Source organism: Pelobates fuscus, chromosome 12 (genome assembly GCF_036172605.1).
Source record: "Pelobates fuscus isolate aPelFus1 chromosome 12, aPelFus1.pri, whole genome shotgun sequence".
NCBI classification, from domain to species: Eukaryota; Metazoa; Chordata; class Amphibia; order Anura; family Pelobatidae; genus Pelobates; species Pelobates fuscus.
The window spans coordinates 3964613-3983427 of NC_086328.1; the positions used below are offsets into that span (position 1 = coordinate 3964613).

The window sequence follows — 18815 nt, forward strand, 5'->3', positions numbered from 1 at the left end:
CCTACCAAAAGACTATGGGCACTTTAAAAAAACTAAGTGAACCGGTTCAAGGGATTTTATATTTGGTTTTGGAACCGAACAAGGGCACAAACCTCAGACCACCCGAGAGCTTGTTAAGCCTAATTGACAGTTTAACACTTTCCACCGCAGTGTTCTAAGTGTTCGTCTGAGTGGCCCCTGTTCGACCATGAGGTAGTGGTGTTTAGTCGTTGTTTAGTCGTCAAGTTCATGGAACTGTTTTCGGACACTGATACTCCCGAACACCGCTGGACTTCCAGGATCACCTTTGTTCGATTCTACACAACTTAGAAGGGTGCTGTTTGGTGGAAACGTTCCCACAAATAAGGTGAACAAGCTCCAGGGTAAGACTATTGAATATGTTCGGTAGTTTGTTCGGGTTTTACACTACTGAACTAGACCGACCGCAAGCCCTGATTCTCTGGAACTGTTTTGGGCAGAAGCCTCATGTGCGGTCGGTCAAATTATGACTTCCATGGAAATCCCGAACCCCTAGACTGATCTGCCTGATTTTTTAATATGTTGGTCCCCCAGATCGGGGCTATCGGGGGATATGACGTTCGTGGGGTTTTCATGTGTTTTGGGGGAACTTTTTGGGTATTGTAAAATGTATGTTTTCTGTGCCTGGAGATAATTGAGTTTAGTACAGTTCCTGACTCAATTATCTCCCAGGCACAAGGGAAGGATTATCTTATTTTGTGTGGGAGTGTCCTGGACCTGAGAGACAATGTAATCATGTGTATGTTTTACTGTAGTCTACTCTCAGGTCCAGGGGGGAGTGCCCCTGGAATATGTAACCGGAAACCCCTTGCATGGGGACCTGCATATAAGGCCAGTTGTGGCTGCCATTATACAGAACGTCTTGCCCCTTCATGAAGGGCTCATGTTTGGGGGATTGGAGAGCTATATTCACTCTGCTATAATCACTACACTCCCTTGGATCACCATACTTTCTCTTGTAAGAGCAGCCTGCTTTGCTCTCTGGACTAGGAGAGGTCTAGCCACTGGAAGTTGGGTCCAGGGTTGGTGGAGGACAGCGAGACCACAACCAAGCTGCGGCGGTTTGTGGGGTTATGGTGGTTTTGGCGTCCTGTGCGGTGCTTATGGTACTAAAGGATTACTAGGAAGCAGCGATTAACGGAGGTACCCAGTCGGGGTGCCAGGCAGTCAGTCACAACGGCTATGGTGTGAGAGGGGCCCCATGTTTAAAGGGATATTACACATTGTGCTCAACTTTTTTTTATTTTTAATATTTTTAAGCATATGAAAGATTGAGCTATTGGAGTGACAATCCATTTCAGTCCTGGCACTATCAGGGCACACATTGCAGCTGAGGAGAGGCTCTCTAATCTGACACAGGTGCAAAGGGCGGAGCTTATAACAATGTTTGACAGGGATCCAACCATCTGTGTGGTCTCTGGGTTCGCATCATTTAATCACCGACCACCCCTGGCTGCTAACCACAAATTGCTTGTTAAAGAAAGTGTTTCCCCTGTGTGGCCGCCATTAGTATTAGGGCCATTTTGTCTCTCGAACATGGGCAGCGGTACATTGTCATCGACTACCTGAAACTAATTTCGGCTCCTCTACCCCACGAACACCCGGTAAACTGATACTGCTGCTCATTCGACTTCCCGAACCAGTAAGAGAGCGGCGTTCAGGAGACCTAAACTACAGAACAGAGGGAACATTCGTATGCTAACAGCTAGGGGGAGCCTTCGTTGGTATTCATATGAGAACCCCCGAAAGAAGACAGGTCGAGCCTGAATTTCCCTGGAACTGTTTTGGGGCTTCACCTTGTGGCCAACTGGTCAAAACTTCACTCTAATGGCGTTCCCAAACCACCGAATGGATCTGAGTGATATTTTTACAACGTGGGCGCTCAGTTCCCAGCTATTCGGTGATGTGACTTTCGTGGGGTTCTGAAATATTAAAATGTGTTTTATGATGTATGCAAATATTGTATATTTTCTCTACCTGGGAAATAATCAAATTAAAGAGTTGTTCTTACTCCATTATCCTTCAGGCACAGAGGAGGAGTCTGTGAACGGTTTACTTGTCCCCTTTCAGGTCCCAGAGGCGTGGGTCGGTATAGCTGCCCTACCTTGTGTTTAGTTTTCACACATTGTGAGGGCGTTACATTGTATTCCTTGCAACCTGGATGGACCGATTTGGGGATCGATGTGGCTCCTGACTGTTACTGATTTATTTTTATTTTTTTTTAATATTGATCTGAGACTTGTAAAGACAATCTCCTGGCCAGAGTGTTGGTGCTGGCCAGGAGATTGTCTTTACAAGTCTCTGCGTGTTGGTGCTGGCCAGGAGATTGTCTTTACAAGTCTCTGCGTGTTGGTGCTGGCCAGGAGATGGTCTTTACAAGTCTCTGGGTGTTGGTGCTGGCCAGGGGATTGTCTTTACAAGTCTCTGGGTGTTGGTGCTGGCCAGGAGATTGTCTTTACAAGTCTCTGCGTGTTGGTGCTGGCCAGGAGATTGTCTTTACAAGTCTCTGGGTGTTGGTGCTGGCCAGGAGATTGTCTTTACAAGTCTCTGGGTGTTGGTGCTGGCCAGGAGATTGTCTTTACAAGTCTCTGCGTGTTGGTGCTCGATACAATTGAGCACTAGGCATTGTGGCACAGGTGGGTGCCATCACACATGCCCACTAATTCTAGTAATCTCTGATAAAAGCAGAATTAGTCTCATATTGTTGCTGCTGAGAATTCGCAGCAGAACGGGGAAAGTCCTGATCTTTTTATCAATGAACACTGTAAGCTTGGGGGCAGTCAGTTTAACATATCGCTGTAGGAAATGATAACTGAAAGCATGTGTGTGTTTAATTAACAATATACTGTTGAAGTATGGGACAGGTGGTCATGAGTGGAGGGAAGGAATTTGGTATGTAGGGGGAGACCCTATATAATAGTGCTGCTCCCTTAGGCAGGCCAGGTGGAGCACCATATTCTGTGTGTACAGGGTGTTTGAAACCACCACACCTGTAGCAGGTAATGAAGGCTGAACTTGATGAAAAGTCTCTTTTCAGCTATGTAACCTCCATGAGCATATCTCATTGCGACTGTGAACGAAAGTAATTAAAATATGTAACCAGAGCCCTCCCTCCCTCCTGCTCATTGTTTCAGTGGAAGACATTAATTGTAATATCATATTGCTGAGGGTCTTTGTCTGAAGGTGTCACATGGGTCTGGGAACGTGACTTCAATGATAAGTTAAGGATTGTTAGTGCATGGAGTGCGCTCGCAAGAACTGTAAACCCTGCGGGGGTAAGCAATCTATTAAACACATTTAAGATTATTAAAAGCAAAAAATAAAAAGAGGAGGGTCTGTAATATCACCTGCACTCAGAGAGCCTTTTAATAATGTGGATTATAACTTTAATTGGTGTAGAATTAGCGCGGTGATGTCACTGCGCTGTATATATCGTAATGTAACATGGCAGAGAACCCGGTGATGTCACTGCGCTGTATAGTAATGTAACATGGTAGAGAACCCGGTGATGTCACTGCGCTGTATAGTAATGTAACATGGTAGAGAACCCGGTGATGTCACTGCGCTGTATATATCGTAATGTAACATGGCAGAGAACCCGGTGATGTCACTGCGCTGTATATTCTGTCTACACCGGATGTTCTTCATTCTTTAATTCATGTTGTCCCTCTCTGACCCCGTACCGTCTTCCCCTCTGGCCCCGTGCTTCCTCCTTTTGCCTCTCACTGAACCCTCTAGCAGAATGCTTCGCTCATCCTTGTTTTCCCCTTGTTATGGCACTAGTGCTGTTTGGAGCAGGACATGCTGGGTCCAGTATGTCCCTTGTTGGAAGCCTAGCTGGGCTTTCTCCATTTGGAAGAGATGATGTAAGCAGTTTTGTCCTTGTCTTTCTCTGTAGGATTCCGAATCTCTAGACAGTTGTATCCAGAAGACGCTCTCCTCCTTGTACCCGCCGTTCGAGCTGACCGCTGCCACAGTGTTGTGCCAAGTCCTGGATGTGGTGGAAAAGACGTACCGTGGGGACGGTCTCAGTTATCTCATCGATTTCCTGATCCCTGCCAAACGCATCCTGCAGGGGTTACAGCAAGAGGCCTGTGTGAGTCTCACATGACTGTTTATTGACCTTATACTTTGCTAAGTGAAGGGTTAATTTAATTGTGTAGAGTCCCACAGTGCCCAGTTATCCTATAAAACCCGTGGGATAGGGTTTACTAACATGCAATTCCTGTGAGCGTGTGCGGTTATTCACTTAACTGGGAATGATGAAGAACTGACAAGTGAATTCGACCAAAACAGCTGGAAAAATTCACGGCTATTTCTACTCAGCATAAACCATGCCGTTCTCCAGAATTCCCAGATTGGTGAATCAGCTGCAGTACAATGGCAGGTTTGGGGTACAATATAGAGCTACTCTAAGGTCCATGGGGGAGGTAAACATTGTAATATGTAACTAGAGGGAGGTAAACATTGTAATATGTAACTAGGGGGAGGTAAACATTGTAATATGTAACTAGGAGGAGGTAAACATTGTAATAAGTAACTAGGGGGAGGTAAACATTGTAATATGTAACTAGGGGGAGGTAAACATTGTAAAATGTAACTAGGGGGAGGTAAACATTGGGGGAGGTAAACATTGTAAAATGTAACTAGGGGGAGGTAAACATTGGGGGAGGTAAACATTGTAATAAGTAACTAGGGGGAGGTAAACATTGTAAAATGTAACTAGGGGGAGGTAAACATTGTAATATGTAACTAGGGGGAGGTAAACATTGGGGGAGGTAAACATTGTAAAATGTAACTAGGGGGAGGTAAACATTGTAATATGTAACCAGGGGGAGGTAAACATTGTAAAATGTAACAAGGGGGAGATAAACATTGGGGAAGGTAAACATTGTAATATGTAACTAGGGGGAGATAAACATTGTAAAATGTAACAAGGGGGAGATAAACATTGGGGGAGGTAAACATTGCAATATGTAACTAGGGGGAGGTAAACATTGCAATATGTAACTAGGGGGAGGTAAACATTGGGGGAGGTAAACATTGTAAAATGTAACTAGGGGGAGGTAAACATTGTAATATGTAACCAGGGGGAGGTAAACATTGTAAAATGTAACAAGGGGGAGATAAACATTGGGGGAGGTAAACATTGTAATATGTAACTAGGGGGAGATAAACATTGTAAAATGTAACAAGGGGGAGATAAACATTGGGGGAGGTAAACATTGCAATATGTAACTAGGGGGAGGTAAACATTGCAATATGTAACTAGGGGGAGGTAAACATTGGGGGAGGTAAACATTGTAATAAGTAACTAGGGGGAGGTAAACATTGTAATAAGTAACTAGCGGGAGGTAAACATTGTAATAAGTAACTAGGGGGAGGTAAACATTGTAATATGTAACTAGGGGGAGGTAAACATTGTAATAAGTAACTAGGGGGAGGTAAACATTGTAATAAGTAACTAGGGGGAGGTAAACATTGTAATAAGTAACTAGGGGGAGGTAAACATTGTAATATGTAACTAGGGGGAGGTAAACATTGTAATATGTAACATGGGGAGGTAAACATTGTAATATGTAACTGGGGGAGGTAAACATTGGGGGAGGTAAACATTGCAATATGTAACTAGGGGGAGGTAAACATTGTAATAAGTAACAAGGGGGAGGTAAACATTGCAAAAATCGGGGAGGTAAACATTGTAATATCTAACAAGGGGGAGGTAAACATTGCAAAATGGGGGAGGTAAACATTGTAATATGTAACATGGGGAGGTAAACACTAATATGTAACATGGGGAGGTAAACACTAATATGTAACATGGGGAGGTAAACACTAATATGTAACATGGGGAGGTAAACACTAATATGTAACATGGGGAGGTAAACACTAATATGTAACATGGGGAGGTAAACACTAATATGTAACATGGGGAGGTAAACACTAATATGTAACATGGGGAGGTAAACACTGTAATATGTAACAAAGGGGATGTAAACATTGTAATATCTAACAAGGGGGGGGTTAAAATTGTAACATGCAACATGGGGGAGGTAAACATTGTAACATGTAACTAGGCGGGAGGTAAACATTGTAACATGTAACTTGGCGGGAGGTAAACATTGTAACATGTAACTTGGCGGGAGGTAAACATTGTAACATGTAACTAGGCGGGAGGTAAACATTGTAATATGTAACATGGGGGAGGTAAACATTGTAACGTAATATGGGGGGAGGAAAACATTGTAACATGTAATATTGGGGGGAGGTAAACATTGTAACATGTAACATGGGGGAGGTAAACATTGTAACATGTAATATGGGGGGAGGTTCAGGGGGAGTCCAGGCTCTGTGCTTGGAAGGTGGATTGCCCGGCTCTGTATAATCACTGAGATTCTCTATAATCTCTCTGTGTAATTAAATCAGACACGTCAGGTGAACTGGAAAAGCTGAATAAGATGCTTTGCATCAAACGTTATTCCTCTGATTTCCATTGTTGTTTTTCTCTCTGTGCCTGCTTGTAGATACTTATTATGGTTGGTGTTTAAGTAGATGACTAGGATTCAAGAAAAGTTTTTCACCAGTAACCTTCGCTCTCTCTTTCCCTCTGACAGCTGCAGTATTGCGGGTTGCTGTTTCGGCACGCCGGCTGGCCGCTCTGCATTCAGGACAAGATTGTATTGCAACTGGCATCAATAGACTGGAGGCTCCTCCAGCCGGGGGACTTTTACCTGCAAGTTGTGCCTTATCTCAGGAAGACTCCACGTGTTGTTCTGAAATGCCTTGCTCATGATCAGCATAACGTCGAGGAGCTGGTTCTCCCAGACGTGTCTTACAGCTCCATCTTCACCTTGGAATGGCTGGAGTTCATCAATTCTGGCAGAATGGGGACGTCTCTGGAAAACTGCCTCTTGACGTCTGACGAGCAACTTTTCAGGGTGCCATGGGATAGCATTGTGCACCCAGAGTTTATTGAAAAGACAACTACAATCTCTGACACCTGCCCTGCAGCCCACGAAGAGGCACCTCTGCTACGTGGGGAGAACTTGACCATCCATCATAAGGAAGATGAGGCGAACCACATTACCATGGACCCCAGTTTGGATATAAAACTAGAGAACTCAAATAGTGATATTGAAGGAGAATATGTAGAATTGGCGGATGTCTCTGTGCCCCGTTTAGGACCACAGCTGGGCTCTCTTACCCAGTCTATTGCCTTAAATTTCAAAAACAAACACAAAGCGCTCAACCAAAGGACACAGAGTGGAGATGGCAGTTCACACAACAAAAAAATGGTTTGCCCATCTCTGGCTCAAACACATTGCCCTCTACTACCTGCAAAAAGGGCACCTTTTATGGGCACACACCTGATCCATCGGAACATGGATACTAAAGAAAATATAGTGGAATATAACCGTCTATTCAGGCAAACACTGAAAGAAGAATGTAAGGAAGAAGAGCCCACGTTTCAGGAGCCTGCAGACATATCTTATGGCCCATCAAACCATTTCCACCACACACTTATTGACAAAAACAAACTCCAGAGTAAAAGTGATCACAGGGAAACTGGCGTCAACACACAGAACTGTGAACAGACAAGTTCAACGAAAGATCATTTTAACACGTCATTGTCTCTACAGGAATGTAAAAGGCACTCTATAGACTGCAGTAAGAAGTCCTTGCAGGATCCTGCCACGGAGCGGTCACCGACACCACAAAGTGTGATAACCGAGCAATCTCACCACATGCTCTCCCATAGCCATGTCTGTCGGACTAGTATTGACCAAACTGTATCCTTGGTGAGAAGTTCGGTAGCTGATGAGAATGGTCTGGCAGAAAACTTTCAGAAAAATGTTTCATCTCTCACAGATTCAAACGACTCTGACCATAAAGGGGAAAATGAAGCCTCCAAAGTCTGCTGTGTTCTAGAAAAGTCTGGGCTTGTGGCTGCAGAGGGAGGACATTATCCACGGAACACTATTGCTTACAGTGTGTATGCGCAGACTGATGAAAGGGTTAATGGGGAATCAGAGGGTATCCTGGGTGAAGGTAATTTATCTGTAGAGACAGGAGTTTACATTAACTCAGGCCCATGTATATCTTCTACTGAGGATCATTACGCCATTAGTGATTGTGTCCCAGTTTGCCCACAGTCTGACACCAGCGGCACGTTATCCGAGACAGAAGCAGCGCAGCAGCCATTAGAAACACTGCTCGTATCGACAGACGAAGATCAACCCAATAACGGACCCACGGACACTGGGAGACTTGCTAAAGGCAATAATGAACCCACCGACACTGGGAGACTTGCTGAAGCCAATAATGAACCCACCGACACTGGGAGACTTGCTGAAGCCAATAATGACCCCACCGACACTGGGAGACTTGCTGAAGCCAATAACGGAGCCACAGACACTGGGAGAAATGCTGAAGCCAATAACGGAACCACAGACACTGGGAGAAATGCTGAAGCCAATAACGGACTCACAGACACTGGGAGACACGCTGAAGCCAATAACAGAACCACGGACACTGGGAGACATGCTAAAGCCAATAATGAACCCACCGACACTGGGAGACTTGCTGAAGCCAATAACGGAACCACAGACACTGGGAGACACGCTGAAGCCAATAACGGACTCACAGACACTGGGAGACACGCTGAAGCCAATAACGGACTCACAGACACTGGGAGACACGCTGAAGCCAATAACGGACTCACAGACACTGGGAGACACGCTGAAGCCAATAACGGACTCACAGACACTGGGAGACACGCTGAAGCCAATAACGGACTCACAGACACTGGGAGACCTGTTGAAGCCAAAAACGAAACCACTGACACTGGGAGACATGCTGAAGCCAATAGCAGAAGCACAGACACTGGGAGAGCTGCTGAAGTCATCTCTGTAACAGGTAAAAGCAGGGTATGCACAGCACTTCATCATAGGGTATTATATCTAGAGTGACCTTGTAGATTACTCACTGTTTAATTCCTGTCTTTATACTCAACAATTGGCTGAGTAGGGTACAGACAAAACCTGTGTTTTATCTGTGTGAGGTCTCTTTATAATAGTAATTTGTGTTAAGGTAATACAGATTCTTTATTCACCACCCTTGGTAGAAGTGCATATGGTGCAAAGCCCTCACTTGGTATAGCTTGGCGGTGGAGGTTTTATTGTGTTAACGAGACACTGTAGCCACCAAAACAACTTTAGATATTGAAGCAGTTTGGGTGTATAGATCATGGCCCTGCAGTCTCTCTGCTCAATTCTCTGCCATTGAAGAATTAAACTTTGTTAATGCAGCCCTAGTCACACCTCCCTGCATGTGACCCACACAGCCTCCTAAACACTTCCTGTAAAGAGTTATCTAATGTTTACACTTCCTTTATTGCACAGTCTGTTTAAAGGATCACTATAGAGTCAGGAACACAAACATGTATTCCTGACCCTATAGTGTTAAAACCACAATTTAGCCCCCCTGGGCCCCTCTTGCCTCCATAAATATAGCGAAAACTGACTGTATTCAAGGCCTGAAGCTGTAACTCTGCATGCTGTAAGACTCAGAAAAACAAGCAGTCTGCTGACATCATCAGAAGTGGTGGCCTGATCCAATCACAGTGCTTCTCCATAGAATTGGCTAAGACTGACAAAGAGGCAGATCAGGGGCAGAGCCAGCATGATTTAAACACAGCCCTGGCCAATCAGCATCTCCTCATAGCGATGAATTGAATCAATGAATCTCTATGAGGAAAGTTCAGTGTCTGCATGCAGAGGGTGGAGATACTGAATGTGTGGATGCATTTTAGGCAGCCATGACCCAGGAAGGATCTCTAACAGCCATATGAGGAGTGGCCAGTGAAGTTATCACTAGGCTGTAATGTAAACACTGCATTTTCTCTGAAAAGACAGTGTTTACAGCAAAAAGCCTGAAGGTAATGATTCTACTCACCAGAACAAATTCAATAAGCTGTTGGTGTTCTGGTGACTATAGTGTCCCTTATTTCTGATACCCTGCTCTGTTAATAGCTTGCTAGACCCGGCAGGAACCTACTCTGCATGATCAAAGTTCAATTTACAGAGCAGGAATTAAAAACTTCTAAAATAAGTTACATCTGATTTAAAAATGAAACCATTTTGTTTTCATGCAGGCTGTGTCAGTCACAGCCAGGGGAGGTGTGGCTAGAGCTGCATTAACAGAAACAAAAGTGATTTAACTCCTAAATGGCAGAGAATTGAGCAGTGAGACTGCAGGGGCATGTTCTATACACCAAAACGGCTTCATTAAGCTAAAGTTGCTTTGGTGACTATGGTATCCCTTTAAAGTATTCTGAATATTATTACGAATCAGACCGCATACTGTCCTGGCTGTTAATAACCTTCTTGTATACATTTTACTGATTGTGCGTTGTCGTTTTCATTGTGGACTGTGAGTGCTCCGGGAGTCCTGTGTTCTATTTTTGAAGATGACAGAACGTATGTCTCATAGCCAGCGTTGTACTAGAGCCATCAGTCAGTAAATCCCACCAATCTTGGCCAATGTTAGAAATAAATTCAGCCTTAAAGATTGAGGTGGCCATGGTGAATGAATCCCTGCCATGGGATCTGTAGTAATCTGTCACAGGACGTCTCCAGCCCCCACTCCCACCCCTCCTGGGCTCCCACAAGCAGGCATTAGGCAGTTCGACAGGGTCTCTTTCTGCATTTTTCCTAATGTACTCAGGGCATGTACAGGTGTAAGACGCTACGTTATAGAGCCTATCGTGAAAAGCTGTATATTGGGGTAGAAAACTGGTTTCACTATATTGGGGATTGTGGGAGTGGCAGTACACACCTGCTGGCTGTCCCATGACAATTTCCCATAATGCTATGCTGCGTTCCATGCTGTTATTAAGCCATGGCTCAGTAAATATATGGATTACATTGGCAATATGTGTGATTGTCTGTCCTGGGATCTATACGTCTGATCTGTAGCACGCTATCCTATGCAGTAAACGGAATAGTTCAGCAGCTGTGGGAATAGATGAGGTTCACTTTATTGTTGGCTAAATATCTTTCCAGCTGTGTGTGATCCTACCTATCCTTCACATCAATGGGAAAAGGCCATTTCGTCCTAAACTAGGGAGGATGTGAAAAACAGATGGGGATTAACCCCTGCTGTATCACACACCGTTCATGGTGGAGGGATTCACACACCAGTCCTTGAACATTTTCCAGTAGGCCGTGTTTTATATTACATTCCAAATCCTGACTGGTGGGTGCACACAAAGGGATTTACCGCTCACAGTGCCGGGGGGCCGTGCTCACAGTGTGGGGGGTGGGTGGGCATGCTCACAGTGCCGGGGGGCCGTGCTCACAGTGTGGGGGGTCGGTGGGCATGCTCACAGTGCCGGGGGGCTGTGCTCACAGTGTGGGGGGTGGGTGGGCATGCTCACAGTGCCGGGGGGCCGTGCTCACAGTGTGGGGGGTGGGTGGGCATGCTCACAGTGCCGGGGGGGGCTATATTTCTCTATATTCATGTTATGTCACGTTCTGCCTGTATAAAGATGTAGTTTATTACTCTATATCACCAGATAGGTGGTTACAGAGACCAAGGAGAGAATGTTAGTCTCTGCTGTCATTGCTAGTCACCATAAGGTAACCATCATTACTCATTCACTGTTAATCACCACATACTCCATTACTGGGCATTACATTTAATGGATCAATGATTTTATGAGTATGAGTGCGACAGGATGGGGTAGAGTGCAGTGGGTATACTGCTGTTATTGTCACAGGGGGGAGTGTAACAGAATGTAAGGGGTGATTGTTACATGGGGGAGTGTAACAGAATGTAAGGGGTGATTGTTAAATGGGGGAGTGTAATAGAATGGGGGGTTTATTGTTACATGGGGGAGTGTAATAGAATGGGGGAGTGTAACAGAATGGGGGGTTATTGTTACATGGGGGAGTGTAACAGAATGTAAGGGGTGATTGTTACATGGGGGGAGTGTAACAGAATGGGGGGTTATTGTTAAATGGGGGAGTGTAATTGCATGGGGGGGTTATTGTTACATGGGGGAGTGTAACAGAATGTGGGGGGTGATTGTTACATGGGGGGTTATTGTTACATGGGGGAGTGTAACAGAATGGGGGGTTATTGTTACATGAGGGAGTGTAACAGAATGGGGGGTTATTGTTACATGGGGGAGTGTAACTGAATGGTGGGTTATTGTTACGTGGGGGAGTGTAATAGAATAGGGGGGGTGTAAGAGAATGGGGGGGTTATTGTTACATGGGGGAGTGTAATTGAATGGGGGGGTTATTGTTACATGGGGGAGTGTAACAGAATGTAAGGGGTGATTGTTACATGGGGGGGGTGACCGAATGGAATGTGGAAATATCTGGCGGGGTGTGGGGTTAATTCTCTCTAAATGGAGGTTTTTAGTTTCCCTCTTATATTCCCTGTATATCGTATGCAGAAAAGGTGGATTTGCAGCAAAAGTCGACAGAGGACACTGCTGTGTGCGTTTCTTTGCTGTCCTGGTGGCAGAGCCCTGTGTCCTCCCCCGTGATCAGAAACCCCTGCCAGACCCCACTGACCCTGGGGAACGATGTAAACCTGGAGATTCTAATGAGCGGGCTCTTGTACTTCCCCGGTGAGTCGGAAATAAATCCCACAATGCACCTCTGTGATAGTGACTGCCATTAATTCATTCCCTTTTATTTTACAATTCTCGATCATTGCAAACCTGGCAGGTCGTGTCACGGTGATAAAGTCAGAATATTGAAAGCCACTCTGTGTGTTTTGAGCATCAGAGGGACTAAAAGTCTCTGTAAGGATAATGGGATTAGTTGTCCCACCTCTTTTGGTGTGCCTGCCCACTGTTATTTCTGTTAACTGGCATGAAGGCCATGTTTATCCCAATATTAACTGTCTGTCCTGTAATACAGGAACGCGGGACCGAAGCGGGCGAGCTGTAGTGATCATTAACACAAGAAACACAGGCTGGCTGAATCCGCATTGTAATGCTTCTGAACTGGGGCGCCTCTTGCTATACTTCCACAAGATCCCACGGTAGGTCAATGCCACAAATCATCGTGTAATGGTATGGGAGTCCCTCGGTACGTGGCAGTGATTTGTGGGTCCTGCCGTGGCAGTGTGTGGGATCACCACCTGAACCCCAGTACCAGTCAGGATATGCATAGTGTGCGTTCCATTCTATTGAAGGAGCTCCGTGTTACACCACGTATCAGACACGTAGAGACACGTTGATTTTATTCATACTTCCCAGGAGCACAGTCAAACGGATACATTGACATTCAGACAATAGCTGACTTTATCTATGTATGAATAACTTTTTATTATTTCATTTGTGAAAGTTGGCTGAATTGGTGTATATTCATTATTCTGCTAATTCTGCACAGGATCTGGCTCTTTCTTGCAATAAATATTTCAGTTCCTGCATTCTTTTTTTCATTTAAACAAAGTGACAAACCTTTATTGTGTTCTCATCACTGACAACGTTTTGATCTTGCTCAGGGCTGTCTGAAAACATAAACAATATACATTAAATGACATTAACAAGCAGGCTGTTGGCTATTTACTGCCTTAAAGTAATCGACAAATAACAAACGTTTCTGTTTGTGCTGCATTGTATAAACTTATTGTACAAAGTTACTGCTAATACGTGCTATAGTATAAACCATATCATCACTAAAATGTCAAAACAAAGCATCGAACGTCTTAAAGTCACAGTGTCCTAGTGCACTAATACCTGAATGGAAAGAAACGGTTTCTATATATATATATATAGAGAGAGAGAGAGAGAGCGCCTCGAAATGCAATCTGTTCTGTATAATGCACACATTTTCAGGTGGCTATTTTTCTCTAGTTCTAAGTGTATGCGTTTCTGTGTCTGTAGGAGAGATTGCCAAACCCTGGGGCTCACACTATTAGTGGATGCACGGCGCTGCTCCCCGGTACCTGCACTGTTTAAAGCCTTTCATCTGGTCCAGGTCTGTATCAAGTCCAAGAACTGGATTTACTTATAAGGCGAGAAAGTGTAGGAGACAAGAACGGGGGAAATGCAATAGTATATCGTGACATATAAGGTAAAAACCAAGCGAGACTCACTGAACTTATCAGACAGGCGTGTTCTCTGTACAATGAAGGGAGACAAATAATGGGCACAATACATAATCAGGGGGCACAATACATAATCAGGGGGGCGCAATACATAATCAGGGGGGCGCAATACATAATCAGGGGGGCACAATACATAATCAGGGGGCGCAATACATAATCAGGGGGGCGCAATACATAATCAGGGGGCGCAATACATAATCAGGGGGGCGCAATACATAATCAGGGGGCGCAATACATAATCAGGGGGGCGCAATACATAATCAGGGGGGCGCAATACATAATCAGGGGGCGCAATACATAATCAGGGGGCGCAATACATAATCGGGGGCGCAATACATAATCAGGGGGCACAATACATAATCAGGGGGCACAATACATAATCAGGGGGCGCAATACATAATCAGGGGGCGCAATACATAATCAGGGGGGCACAATACATAATCAGGGGGCGCAATACATAATCAGGGGGCGCAATACATAATCAGGGGGCGCAATACATAATCAGGGGGGCGCAATACATAATCAGGGGGGCGCAATACATAATCAGGGGGGCGCAATACATAATCAGGGGCGCAATACATAATCAGGGGGCACAATACATAATCAGGGGGCACAATACATAATCAGGGGCGCAATACATAATCAGGGGGCACAATACATAATCAGGGGGGCGCAATACATAATCAGGGGGGCGCAATACATAATCAGGGGGGCGCAATACATAATCAGGGGGGCGCAATACATAATCAGGGGGGCGCAATACATAATTAGGGGGCGGGGGGAGTGGATTCTGACAAGATTTAAAACTTTTTTTTTATTTTTTATGTTGGGGTTATTTGGAGAGATTGTGATTAGCATTAACCTTTCACATGCCGATGAAGTCCCCTGCAGGGAAGTGCATTGGGTTTGCTACTTGCTTTAACCTGCCTGTGTTAGATTCAATAAATGGGCATTGTGCTGTTGGCTGTATTCCTCTATTTACCACCTTCTTGCAGGCTGGGCAGCTTTACAGTAATTATAGTCATTCTGTCTTATTCATTAGTTCTACTATATATGTGTTTCATTTGAAGAATTGCCGGGCCTGCGTTTTGGCGTTGCTGGCCCTGCGTTTTGGCGTTGCTGGCCCTGCGTTTTGGCGTTGCTGGCCCTGCGTTTTGGCGTTGCTGGCCCTGCGTTTTGGCGTTGCTGGCCCTGCGTTTTGGCGCTGGTAGCCCGGTGTTTTGGCGTTGCTGGCCCTGCGTTTTGGCGTTGCTGGCCCTGCGTTTTGGCGTTGCTGGCCCTGCGTTTTGGCGTTGCTGGCCCTGCGTTTTGGCGTGGCTGGCCCTGCGTTTTGGCGTTGCTGGCCCTGCGTTTTGGCGTTGCTGGCCCTGCGTTTTGGCGTTGCTGGCCCTGCGTTTTGGCGTTGCTGGCCCGGTGTTTTGGCGTTGCTGGCCCTGCGTTTTGGCGCTGGTAGCCCTGCGTTTTGGCGTTGCTGGCCCTGCGTTTTGGCGTTGCTGGCCCTGCGTTTTGGCGTTGCTGGCCCTGCGTTTTGGCGTTGCTGGCCCTGCGTTTTGGCGTTGCTGGCCCTGCGTTTTGGCGTTGCTGGCCCTGCGTTTTGGCGTTGCTGGCCCTGCGTTTAAAGCTGCTGGCCCTGCGTTTAAAGCTGCTGGCCCAGTGTTTTGGCGTTGCTGGCCCTGCGTTTAAAGCTGCTGGCCCAGTGTTTTGGCGTTGCTGGCCCAGTGTTTTGGCGTTGCTGGCCCAGTGTTTTGGCGTTGCTGGCCCTGTGTTTAAAGCTGCTGGCCCTGTGTTTTGGCGCTGCTGACCCTGTTTGTTCTGGTGTTGTTGCAGGCAGCAGTCCCTAATTGTATCCATGGAATTCTCCTCCTGGTAGAGAAAGAACTTACCTTGTCGGCAGAGAAACCTCATGGCGTACAGGTAAGAAGGCTCCACGCCAGGCTGGAAAGTTTAGACTCTCAGTCCCTCATGATGAATCCATTTTTCCACATCCATGTAATAGCATTGATACCATCATATTAGAGCAGGCACAATGGTGGATCTCCTCAAAGCCTCATGGGAGTTGTTGTTTTGTAACAGCCGAGGATATACCTTTTGGCCACCCCTGCTCTAAGTTGGATAACATGCCAGTACCTAGCTCATTCCCAGAGCTGGGAAATGCTCTCTAACCAGCAGACACGCTGTGCCACTTGTTCACACTCCCACAGAAACTCCTGCAAACTACCTGCTGGTCCTTGTACTAATAAATATGTCGCAGCAGACGCCACTTGTCAGACACTTCAATTAGAATTGTTTACTCTGTTATCCCAAAGTGTTTTGAAATCAAATCTTTCTGTCCTTAGTGCCCATTTTGTTTTGTGACTTAATTATGGCAAAGCATATGGAGCTCTGTGATGGCAGGCTGTGTGCTGGGGCGTCTCCAGGGGCCCTGCCTGCAGCGAGGTCAGAATTAGCATTGCTTTGAGTCTGACCTTTCATTCTGAGGCCACCGGCAACAAAAAGGCCTTGATGGCCCAGTGACAGGCTGCAGCTCTGGTAGGGGCTAATTTGGTAGCCTTCATAAACAGATACTGTTCTTGGATCATTAGCCCAAAATAACTGAGAACAATGTCTGACTGTGACCTCTGACCTGCAAAACACACAGCTCCCAACTAAGGATTTAAATGCTGGCTATTTCCTGCACACAATCTAAGAAGAGGCTGTCATGAAAGGGACGGGATCCAATACAAATAGGCAGAAGAGGAACCGCTCATCTATCTCTTCTTTCAGGAACAAAACATTTTCTGTAATGTGTCAAATTACATCTTCAGGATGTGTCTGTAGTGACCCCACAGATTTATTCATTAATTACGAGGGAGACTTTCTATTCTAACCTGCGGTTAGACGAGGTTCAGTTTAATGCTTGTTTTATCTATTGAGCTAAAATATGCTGCTGCCCGTCCATTTATTGCCATATTGTGTGACCCCCTCTTTAGCTGCCAAAACCCCATACTCCTTCTAAAACCGGTTTCTCTGTGAGTGGAGTGTCTGACAGCTGTTTTTTGTTGCTGACCCATTGGTACCCAGGATTTCTTTGTTCTAATGTCTTTTAATTTACGTTATTTTTCTGCAGTTCGATCTTTTAACATCAACCAAATCCTTGCACAAGCATATAGACGCCTCACAGCTCCCACCTGAGTTCGATGGGTCATTTCCATACTGTCACAGGGACTGGCTGGCATTTCGAATGGTGAGTGAAACCTCTCTCTTTCTCTAACCATACCCCTCCTCATCCTGCCACAACTTCCTTCATTGTGCTTCTCTGTGCCCTGATTACAGAAATTAGAGCACCTGCAGGAGGCGTGCCGCGATGCTTGCATTTTTCTACAGAATGCAATCAGGAACCTGCATGTTGGCGCACTGCCGGACAAGGCTACGGTGAGGAACCATTTATTAACTGCTGGGCTAGAAAGGATGACTCCCTCCCCCTGCAGTTACAGACTGATGAATCCGGGGGATAGGATGGGTTTACATTCACTGACTGATACTAGGGCGGTTAGTAGGGGTTTGCATTCACTGACTGATACTAGGGCGGTTAGGAGGGGTTTACATTCACTGACTGATACTAGGGCGGTTAGAAGGGGTTTACATTCACTGACTGATACTAGGGCGGTTAGGAGGGGTTTACATTAACTGACTGATACTAGGGCGGTTAGGAGGGGTTTACATTCACTGACTGATACTAGGGCGGTTAGGAGGGTTTACATTCACTGACTGATACTAGGGCGGTTAGGAGGGGTTTACATTCACTGACTGATACTAGGGCGGTTAGGAGGGGTTTACATTCACTGACTGATACTAGGGCGGTTAGGAGGGTTTGCATTCACTGACTGATACTAGGGCGGTTAGGAGGGTTTACATTCACTGACTGATACTAGGGCGGTTAGGAGGGTTTGCATTCACTGACTGATACTAGGGCGGTTAGGAGGGGTTTACATTCACTGACTGATACTAGGGCGGTTAGGAGGGTTTACATTCACTGACTGATACTAGGGCGGTTAGGAGGGTTTGCATTCACTGACTGATACTAGGGCGGTTAGGAGGGGTTTACATTCACTGACTGATACTAGGGCGGTTAGGAGGGTTTACATTCACTGACTGATACTAGGGCGGTTAGTAGGGGTTTACATTCACTGACTGATACTAGGGCGGTTCGGAGGGTTTGCATTCACTGACTGATACTAGGGCGGTTAGGAGGGGTTTACATTCACTGACTGATACTAGGGCGGTTAGGAGGGTTTACATTCACTGACTGATACTAGGGCGGTTAGAAGGGGTTTACATTCACTGACTGATACTAGGGCGGTTAGGAGGGTTTACATTCACTGACTGATACTAGGGCGGTTAGGAGGGGTTTACATTCACTGACTGATACTAGGGCGGTTAGTAGGGTTTACATTCACTGACTGATACTAGGGCGGTTAGTAGGGTTTACATTCACTGACTGATACTAGGGCGGTTAGTAGGGGTTTACATTCACTGACTGATACTAGGGCGGTTAGGAGGGTTTGCATTCACTGACTGATACTAGGGCGGTTAGTAGGGTTTACATTCACTGACTGATACTAGGGCGGTTAGGAGGGGTTTACATTCACTGACTGATACTAGGGCGGTTAGGAGGGTTTACATTCACT

At 45.8% G+C, this 18815-nt stretch overlaps 1 protein-coding gene across 3 annotated transcripts in view; it reads left to right on the plus strand.

Moving 5' to 3' along the window:
* Positions 1–18815, plus strand: part of LOC134579012 (uncharacterized) — a 147669-nt gene that overhangs the window by 91221 nt on the left and 37633 nt on the right. For all 3 annotated transcript variants that reach the window (XM_063438149.1, XM_063438150.1, XM_063438151.1), the window contains 8 exons: positions 3917–4114; positions 6633–8934; positions 12482–12658; positions 12954–13077; positions 13925–14018; positions 15976–16062; positions 17255–17371; positions 17461–17559. In XM_063438149.1, the coding sequence (XP_063294219.1) occupies positions 3917–4114; positions 6633–8934; positions 12482–12658; positions 12954–13077; positions 13925–14018; positions 15976–16062; positions 17255–17371; positions 17461–17559 (3198 nt within the window). The remainder of the gene's footprint in view (positions 1–3916; positions 4115–6632; positions 8935–12481; positions 12659–12953; positions 13078–13924; positions 14019–15975; positions 16063–17254; positions 17372–17460; positions 17560–18815) is intronic.